This window comes from Euprymna scolopes, chromosome 43, assembly GCF_053919585.1.
Source record: "Euprymna scolopes isolate OS-2025 chromosome 43, ASM5391958v1, whole genome shotgun sequence".
Taxonomy (NCBI): Eukaryota; Metazoa; Mollusca; class Cephalopoda; order Sepiida; family Sepiolidae; genus Euprymna; species Euprymna scolopes.
Genome location: NC_136524.1, coordinates 2,012,364 through 2,023,410, shown reverse-complemented (window position 1 = coordinate 2,023,410; position 11,047 = coordinate 2,012,364). Strand labels below are relative to the sequence as shown.

Here is an 11,047-nt window from a genome sequence, read left to right as displayed (position 1 = left end):
GCTGCTAAAAACAGCCTATCCTGCCTTGACAGAGTACAAAATAGACTTCGTGGTTTAGTGGGGGTGCCCTTTTCTCTACCCTGCAACCTCTCTTCCGCAGAAGAGACGTTGCGAGCCTATCCTTGTTTTATCGTTATTTCCATGGCAGATGCTCGTCTGAACTCCAATCTCTGGTCCCCCTCGCCAATCTTTCACGAAAAACACCCGTCTAGCTGAATCCACTGTGAAAAGTTTCCCCCACTCTATATCTGTGCCTAAATCAAAACGCGGATTCCATGAACAAAGCTGCTTTCTTAGAACTGCACGCCTGTGGAACTCTGTTCCGTCTGCCTGCTTCCCACCGCACTACAACTTGGTTGTCTTCAAGTCCAATGTTAACAAATTCCTAATGAACCGCCCCCCCTTAATTAAACACTTCATCAAATCTCCACACTAACGTAATGTACTTGCAATAACCCTTATCCCCGAGTGACTTCCGGGCCTTGATAAGTGGTGATCTCTGTGTTAAAAAAAAAAAAAAAAGTTACCGCTTTTTGGTGTTCTTCCACCCTTACTTTAAGGGGGCGGTATGTTTCACCCTTGTAAACCTGATGGAGTATATGCAGTTTTTGGTCATGTTCTTCTCAATCAATAAAAATTATAGATGATGTCGTCATGTTCTCCTCCATGCGGGGCTTCACTGGTACGAGTGAAGCCCCGCATGGAGGAGAACATGACGACATCATCTATAATTCTTATTGATTTATTTCATTCATGATGAATTCAACGCTAGACGTCGCATCACCACTATGTTACCCAGCATCTACACTACGCTTCTGATGAGAAGCATACGGCTTCGAAATGCCCTGGTCTAAAGAGTCCTCTCCGTCCCCCAACTACATGTTTGTATACCTTTATTAAATGAATGAACCATTCTGTATTTCCTAATATATATTTTCCATTCTTATTGTCTTCCTATAATATATATATATATACATATATATATATATATATATATATATGTATATACTAGCTAAAGTACCCGTCGTTGACTGGGTTCAAAAACAGCCTACACAAAACGAACTCTGGTTCATGAAAGTATGATAGGTTATAAAAACGAAGGGTTGTAAATTTGGGTTGAATTTGGGGGTATCAAAACCAAAGCAAAATATGATGAAAGTAAAAATAAAATAGATAAACCCCATAATTTATTATACCATACCTGTTCACGCTGAAACACTTATCACAATATTCTCTGGATCTATATCAATAAACCTTGTTAAACTTTGTGACATATTTCCATTCTATGAAGGTCAGGTGCGAACGAACACCCCATAATTTTATTATCCCATATTTCTTCAAACTGAAACATAATTATCAGAGTATACTTACGCAGATAGATATGAAAAGTCTTTATTAAACTTTGTGCCTATTTCCATTCTATGGAGGCCAGGCGCGAACGCAGACCCCACAATTTTATTATACCATCCCTATTTAAGTTAAAACATACTTATCAAAGTATTCTTATGTACATCTATATCAAAAACACTTGTAAACGTTTTTTCTTTTATTTTTAAATTTTTTATTTCCATACTTTGTGGACCAGGCGCGAACGCAGACCCCACAATTTTTATGAAGAACCGTTCTGCCAGATCAAACATACCCATTCCTGTGTCTCAATACATCTTCGATCATTATATGTAATCAGTTTTTTAAAGTAGGAGCCCATTCGTGATCAGACACACACACATACATTCAGCTTTATATTATAGATATAAGTAAAGCGATTATTTCATTAGATTTGTTCCAAGGGAGTTAACTCTGCCTCACTTTATTAAGCAATTTTAATTATTTATAATCTATTATATACTAGCATGAGTGCTAGGCGTTGCCTGGGTATTTAGTACGTTGAGCAAAAAAAATAAATAAATTGTTTTTAATTTGACTCCTTAAAATTTATAGTTTTGGACTCAAATAAAGTTATTACGTTAGATCCATGTCCAAGGAACCTATATCTAAAATTTCAAGTGTTTAGACCTAAAAGGAGGAGTTTGGTAGTGTTCTCAAAGGTCAAGTCGTTGAACTGTGACCCCTTTATCTCCAAATTTCTGGCCGCAAACGGATCACATCGATTTTCCCAAATCTCAGTACCCTGTATATCAAATTTTGAGTCTGTAGACTAAAAATTGACAGAGTTATTTCGTAGGGAAATTTATACAGACAGATACACAGACACGTTCACTTTTATAGATATATAGATAGATTAAACAAAAATATATACGTACTAGCATAGGTGCCCGGCGTTGCCCGGGTGTTTGGAGGTGTATGCTGAGCAAAAAAAAACAAAAAAAAACCTTTGATCCCTATGATGACCCCTTAACATTTTCCTTCGCAATGACTACAGACTCGAAATTTTATATACAGTGTACTGAGATTTGGGAAAATCTTTGTAATCCGTTTTCAGCCAGAAATTTTGCCGTTAAGAGGTCAATGTTTAACGATTTGACCTTTGAGAACTCTACCAAACTCCTCCGCTAATTTTGGGTCTAACCACTTGAAATTTAGGATATATGTTTCTTGGACATGGACCTAACTTAATAACTTGATTTGATCAAAAAAAATTAAATGTTAAGGGGTCATAATAGGGGTCAAAGTTTAAAAAAAAAATAGACCGCTTTTTTTCTTTTTTTTTTTTTTGCTCAACGTACACCTCCAAACACCCGGACAACGCCGGGCTTAAATGCTAGTTACGATATAAGGGAGTTTTCAGATTATATTTAAACTTTACAAAACGTAAGTATAGTTTTTGAATTGTATGATTTTATAAATTATAATTGTAAGGATAATTAAGCTTGATTATAATAGCTAACAGAATTCAGTTATGTATGGTTTTCAATTCAAATTAATTGATTAGTTATGATAACCGACCGTGATGGTCAATCGTTTTTTTTTTTAGCTTAGTTTTGTTTCGTATATACAAACATGTATAATAGTTTATAATTTGTGTATATTATATTCATAAGTATTTATACACAACTTAGAATTAATAAATTTACTAATAATTAAATAGAACATTAGATAGAAGATTCATAAATTAATTAAAATTGTTAGTACGAATAGGGGGGTTTAATGACTTTGTTTAATGAAAATTCAATATGGCGTAATGGAAAAATATAAAGGTATTTGCAGCTTCTCTTCCAATTTTCGGATTTTAATCATGTCAAATCACACTTACATTTCTTGTGTTGCTATTTCTTCTGGGCAAATAGATTCACTGATTGATATAATAATTAAGTGATTGATTTTGTGCTACGAACCAGGTACTGTCAAGAATTGTATAAATCGACTGATTAAAAGGAATACATTATAAGATGGTCAACGTCATGAATTTTGGAGTACATATATATATGCATATATATACACATATATTCTATATATATATATATGCATATATATACACATATATTCTATATATATATATATACATATATATATACACATATATATACATATATACATACATATATATATATATGCATATATATATACACAGATATAAATATACATATATATCTAGAATACATGACAAAAAGTTATATTCCAAAATTCATGATGTTGACCATTTTATAATTTATTCCTTTAATTCAGTTGACTTTTACAATCCTTGACAGTATCTGTTTCGTAGTGCAAAATCAATCACTTAATTATTATATCAATCAGTGAATCTATTTTGCCCTTAACTCATCAGAAGAAATAGCAACAATCAATCCGTCAAAAGGAAATGGAATGTGATTTGACATGATTAAAGTAATAAGAAAAAATATGAAAATAAGAAAAATTCAATATGGCGTAATGGAAAAAATACATGCAGCTTCTCTTCCTATTTTCGGATTTTTACCATATCAAATCCATGTCGTAGCACGTCACTGATGAGATGCAGTACATCGAAACCCACTTTGGGTCTGACGTTGTCCGTTGTCGATGCAATTGCTCGATTCGATCTAATTCTGGGTTCTATCTTTATCGTGAAAGGTGTATGTGAACGGGAATTTATATATCTATCTATAATCTCCTCTTAATGTCTAATATATATATATATATATATATATATATATATATATATATATTTCTGTAGAAATATATTTTCTTATTATATATCAATCCTTATATAAGAAGCTAAACGTTATTACAGAGCAATATATAGAATACATGACAAAAAGTTATATTCTTAAATTCATAATTTTGATCATCTTATAATTTATTCTTTTAATTCAGTTGACTTAGACAATTCTTGACAGTATCCGTTTCGTAGCGCAAAACCAATCACTTATTATATCAATCAGTGAATCTATCCTGCCCTTTACTCGTCAGAAGAAATAGCAACAATCAATCCGTCAAACGGAAATGGATTTGTGATTTGACATGGTAAAAATCCGAAAATTGGAAGAGAACCTGCAGTTATCTTTGTATTTTTCAATTACGCCATATTGAATTTTTCTAATGTCGTAATGGGAAAATATAAAGGTAACCGCAGCTTCGCTTCCAACTCTCGGATTTTAATCATTTCAAATCACATTCCATTTCCTTTTGACGGATTGATTGTTGCTATTTCTTCTGATGAGTTAAGGGCATAATAGATTAACTAATTGATGTAATAATTAAATGATTGATTTTGCGCTACGAAACAGATACTGTCAAGAATTGTAAAAGTCAACTGAATTAACGGAATAAATTATAAGATGGTCAACATCATGAATAAAGGAGTAAATTATAAGATGGTCAACATCATAAATTTTGTTATATAACTTTTTGTCATGTATTCTATATGTGTATATATATATGTATATTTATATATATATTTATATATATGTACATATATATATTTATATATATGTACATATATATATTTATATATATGTATATATATATGTATATATATATATATATATATATATATATATATATATACTCGGGTTTCTTATTCAAAAGTAATGGACTAATGAATTCAACGAGGTTGTTAGACAGTGCTCAATAAAAAGAGCTGATAATACTTGTTTATTGTTATATAAACATGCTCACATCCCGCTGCTACAAATAGCCACTTGTTTCAATCAAACAACAGATATCATCAGGCAGCGACTTGACTATTCAAAAGTTCAATGAATAAACTTATAAGATTATTCATTGAACTTTTGAATAGTCAAGTCGCTGCCTGATGATATCTGTTGTTTGATTGAAACAAGTGGCTATTTGTAGCAGCGGGATCTGAGCATGTTTATATAACAATAAACAAGTATATATACATATATATATATATATATATATATATACATATATATATATATATATATACATATATATATATATATATATATATACATATATATATATATATATATATATATATATATATATATATACATATATATATATATATATATATACATATATATATATACATATATATATATATATATATATATATATATATACATATATATACATATATATATATATATATATATATATATATACATATATATATATATACATATATATATATATATATATATACATATATATATATATATATATATACATATATATATATATACATATATATATATATATATACATATATATATATATACATATATATATATATATATACATATATATATATATACATATATATATATATATATACATATATATATATATATATATACATATATATATATATACATATATATATATACATATATATATATACATATATATATATATATATATATATACATATATATATATATATATATATACATATATATATATATATATATACATATATATATATATACATATATATATATATACATATATATATATATATATATACATATATATATATATATATATACATATATATATATATATATACATATATATATATATATATATACATATATATATATATATACATATATATATATATACATATATATATATATATATATATATATACATATATATATATATAATGTGTGTGTATGTGCGTGCACGTGTGTGTATATACCTGTGTGTTTGTCTATTTACACATATAGCATTATTTTATGGAAATTTGGATAACTATGTAAACATTACGGTAGAAAAGTTACATACCTTGAGCCACGTCCGATAACAGATCCTTGAGCGATTCCTGTTTGCCGGAGACTTCGACAGCCGAGACTCGAACTGAGAACCGTGCGCCTGTTGCGTCGCGATGTTCATTTATTAGCCGAAACAGCCATGTTATTGCGCATGGTAGAAGGCCAAGGGTCTGGGAGCTCTGGTCCTTTCCAAACATGGTGTTTGCTTTGCCTGCAAAAGATGTCAGAAATAATATAAAGTTTAAAGAAAAGGGTTTGACCTGACGTCTTGTTAATCTAAATGAGGAAATAAATATTAAGCAAACAATCTATGGAACCACTTCTTTTTGGATAGAAGACAAGTGTAGTATCTGTTCTAACACTATACTCCTCCTTTTCTGACTTTTTTGTTTTTACACAATGATCACCACTTATCAAGGCCCGGAAGCCACTCGGGGATAAGGGTTATTGCAAGTACATTACGTTAGTGTGGAGATTTGATGAAGTGTTTACATAAGGGGGCGGTTCATTAGGAATTTGTTAACATTGGACTTGAAGACATCCAAGTTGTAGTCCGGTGGGAAGCAGGCAGACGGAACAGAGTTCCACAGGCGTGCAGTTCTAAGAAAGAAGCTTTGTTCATGGAATCCGCGTTTTGATTTAGGCACAGATAAAGAGTGGGGGAAATTTTTCACAGTGGATTCAGCTAGACGGGTGTTTTTAGTGAAAGATTGGCGAGGGGGGATCAGAGATTGGAGTTCAGACGAGCATCTGCCGTGGAAATAACGATAAAACAAGGATAGGCTCGCAACGTCTCTTCTGTGGGAGAGAGGTTGCAGGGTAGAGAAAAATTCCTAATGAACCGCCCCCTTAAGTAAACACTTCATCAAACCTCCACACTAACGTAATGTACTTGCAGTAACCCTTATCCCTGAGTGGCTTCCGGGCCTTGATAAGTGGTGATCACTGTGTAAAAAAAAAAAAAAAAAAAAAAAGCTAAAACCATTGTCAGTAATTTCCCCCACTCTTTATCTGTGCCTACATCAAAACGCGGATTCCATGAACAAAGCTTCTTTCTTAGAACTGCACGCCTGTGGAACTCTGTTCCGTCTGCCTGCTTCCCTCCGGACTACAACTTGGATGTCTTCAAGTCCAATGTTAACAAATTCCTAATGAACCGCTCCCCCCTTAAGTAAACACTTCATCAAATCTCCACACTAACGTAATGTACTTGCAATAGCCCTTATCCCTGAGTGGCTTGTGGGCCTTGATAAGTGGTGATCACTGTAAAAAAAAAAAAAAAAAAAAAATGACCTGACGAAGGCCAGAGGAATAGTTGGTCGAAACGTCGTGGAACAATGACTGTGAAAATACGGAAAACCGTCTGCAAATTAATAAATGAACAAACAAAATATGAATCGCAAAAGATTCCAAGAATAAAAATCATATAGTAATACCCTGGTTTGACAGAAACGTCTTGAAAAGTTTAAGCACCGGCTTACGATAAGACGAGTCGCTTATCGGCTTCTGAGCGTCGCCATCAATCACGGGAATGCCAGAAAAGGGGATTAGTGTTTTTTTTTCTTTCGGTGTCTTTCAGATCCACACCCACGGCTAGGGTTGGATCAAATACAATTGTATTTGTATTTCAATCGTATTTAAATACAATTTTAATGTAATTGTATTTGTATTTGTATTTTAACATCACAAGAAAAAGTAATTTGTATTTGTATTTGTATTATGGCATCCAGGAAAATAGTATTTTGTATTTATATTTGAGAGAGAGAGAGAGAGAGAGAGAGAGAGAGAGAGAGAGAGAGAGAGAGAGAGACAGACAGAGAGAAGGAAACTTTCAGAGCTCTAATGATAATAAAATGTATTGAGAACATGATATAGAATGTACCTATTTACTATGCCTCCCCACGGGACAGAGTTAGACACCAGGGTCGTTTTTTAACGTGGAGAAAAGGTACAAAAATAAAAATTGTCTCAGTCGTGAAGGATTTCTCCTCCACCGAAAGAGAACAAGAAAATGAAGTGCAGCATCTGAAGAACAGATACTACACTATGATCTTGTCCAAAAGGCCAAATGTAATGTAGATGTCAAATTTGGAAGGAAATATTTCTTTTCTTTTTCTTCTTTTTTTGTGTGCATATTTTCAGATTTCTTTATTACTTTGAAAAAAAAAGTACTTATATTTGTTTTGTTTTTTTAAATCAGTTATAGTATTTGTATTTGTATTTTTAGACTTAGGAATAAAAGTATTTGTATTTTTAGACTTAGGAATAAAAGTATTTGTATTTGTATTTCTGGTAACCTAAACGAAAGTATTTGTATTTGTATTTCAATTGTTAAAAGTCAGTATTTGATCCAACCCTACCCACGGCATCTTGTTGTCATATCTATTAGTGTGTTAGTACTGTACCGTACAGGTTAAACGTAAATAAAACTATCTCCTTTCGGTGTACCTCTTTCTTTCTCTCTCTCTTTCTCTCTCTCCTTGACCGTCGTACAGACAGTCGGGTTTCAATCCTGGCTTGAGGTAGTTACCAGTCTAGCCGCACTACTGAGCTGTGAAACGGCGAAACAGTGCTGTATGCGGATGACTATATATATAAACTAGCAAAAGTACCCGTCGTTGACTGGGTTCAGAAAACCCCCACCAGAAAACGGACTCTGATTTATGAAACTATGATAGGTTATGAAAACGAAGGGTTGTAAAGAGATAGCTTCGAATTCGAGGGTATCAAAACCAAAGCAAAATATGATGAAAGTAAAAATAAAATAGATAAACCCCATAATTTATTATACCATCCCTGTTCACACTGAAACACTTATCACAATATTCTGTGCATCTATATTAAAAAACCTTGTTAAACTTTGTGACATATTTCCATTCTATGAAGGTCAGGTGCGAACGAACACTCCATAATTTTATTATACCATATTTCTTCAAACTGAAACATAATTACCAAAGTATACTTACGCAGATAGATATGAAAAGTCTTTATTAAACTTTGTGCCTATTTTCATTCTATGGAGGCCAGGTGGGAACGCAGACCCCACACTTTTATTAAACCATCCCTATTTAAGTTAAAACATACTTATCAAATTATTCTTATGTACATCTATATCAAAAACACTTGTAAACGTTTTTTTTTAATTTTTTATTTCCATACTTTGTGGACCAGGCGCGAACGCAGACCCCACAATTTTAATGAACCACCGTTCTGCCAGATCAAACATACCCATTCCTGTGTCTCGAGACATCTTCTATCATTATATGTAATCAGTTTTTTAAAATAGTCAACCATATAGGAGCCTATTCGTGACCACACACACACACACACACACACACAGACATTCAGCTTTATATTATAGATATAGCAAATGCACCCTTTTTGGGGGTCAACGGCCAATTAGCACCGTGTGTGTTTTTGTGTATGTATGTGTGTGTTGGGGTGGAGAGGGCTCCTGTAAGCCGTGGTGAAGGAAACATTTCTAGAAGAAGCAAATCTCTGATTTAAAAAAACCATAAAGCGGGAGACCAGTAACCGCATTAAGCTGGTCTACAGTTTAACTTGTTGCTGGCTATCTTGCTCTTGCTTGTTGCTGGATCTCAACATTTTGAACCAAGAGAAAGACTTAGCCGTCGAACAAATGTAACATTATCTGTGTATAGATACCCCCTCAGGCATTTGTCTATAAAAGTGGTCCTTTGGCGATGGAAAATGTGTGATGCATGGAGGCTTGAAATGCTGGACGCACGTAATAATTGATCTCAATGACCGTCTTCAGTGTCATGCCTGCTTGGGCGTGTGAATTCACCGGTAGGACTAAAAAAAAAAAAATGTCATTTTTGGGCTTATGGACTTTAAGTGTCTGAGGGAGTGGCACTCGTCTGACAAGACGTTGCAGTCATCATATATATATATATATATATGATGAAAATAATGGAAATAGTATTCCGACAAAATAGAGAAAATAAAAAAGGAACAAACCGTATTATGTGTTCACCAACGTTTCGTCTTTATTTCACCCAGAGGAAGTCTCGAAATAAAGACGAAACGTTGGTGAACACATAATACGGTTTGTTCCTTTTTTATTTTCTCTATCTCTCTCTCTCTATATATATATATAATTATTACATTTTCACCCCAAACAAAGCACGTTGCCACTTTGATGTAGGGGCTACTATCAGGCGCATAAGTGACAGGAGTACTATGTAAGGAGTTTGGGCAGCAAGATGTCGGTTCACATTACACTTGAACTTCTGCATGTCAGTACAGTTGGGGAAGCAAATGCCCAGAAGGGAATTCCAAAGTCTGGCGGTTCTGGGGAAGAAACTACTGGAGTAGAAGGCTCTCTTACATCTAGTGATCTCTACAGGCCCCCCCCCGCAATAAAAAACGGGCCCCAACTCTAATTAGTCCCCGTTTCTTAGTGTTTCCTACAGCATATGTTCTAGATGGCCTCCATTTAGCTCCATGCATTTTTTTTTTACACAGTGATCACCACTTATCAAGGCCCGTAAGCCACTCAGGGATAAGGGTTATTGCAAGTACATTACGTTAGTGTGGAGATTTGATGAAGTGTTTACTTAAGGGGGCGGTTCATTAGGAATTTGCTAACATTGGACTTGAACACATCCAAGTTGTAGTCTGGAGGGAAGCAGGCAGACGGAACAGAGTTCCACAGGCGTGCAGTACTAAGAAAGAAGCTTTGTTCATGGAATCCGCGTTTTGATTTAGGCACAGATATAGAGTGGGGGAAATTTTTTACAGTGGATTCAGCTAGACGGGTATTTTTCGTGAAAGATTGGTGAGGGGGGACCAGAGATTGGAGTTCAGACGAGCACCTGCTATGGAAATAAGGATAAAACAAGGATAGGCTCGCAACGTCTCTTCTGTGGGAGAGAGGTTGCAGGGTAGAGAAAAGG

The 11,047-nt window shown here is 33.4% G+C and overlaps 1 protein-coding gene across 2 annotated transcripts in view; it reads right to left on the bottom strand.

Annotated features, from left to right (window-relative positions):
* Positions 1–11,047, bottom strand: part of LOC145268437 (uncharacterized) — a 1,138,892-nt gene that overhangs the window by 266,728 nt on the left and 861,117 nt on the right. For both annotated transcript variants that reach the window (XM_080123996.1, XM_080123997.1), the window contains one exon: positions 6,142–6,339. In XM_080123996.1, coding sequence (XP_079980122.1) covers positions 6,142–6,339 — 198 coding nt within the window. The remainder of the gene's footprint in view (positions 1–6,141; positions 6,340–11,047) is intronic.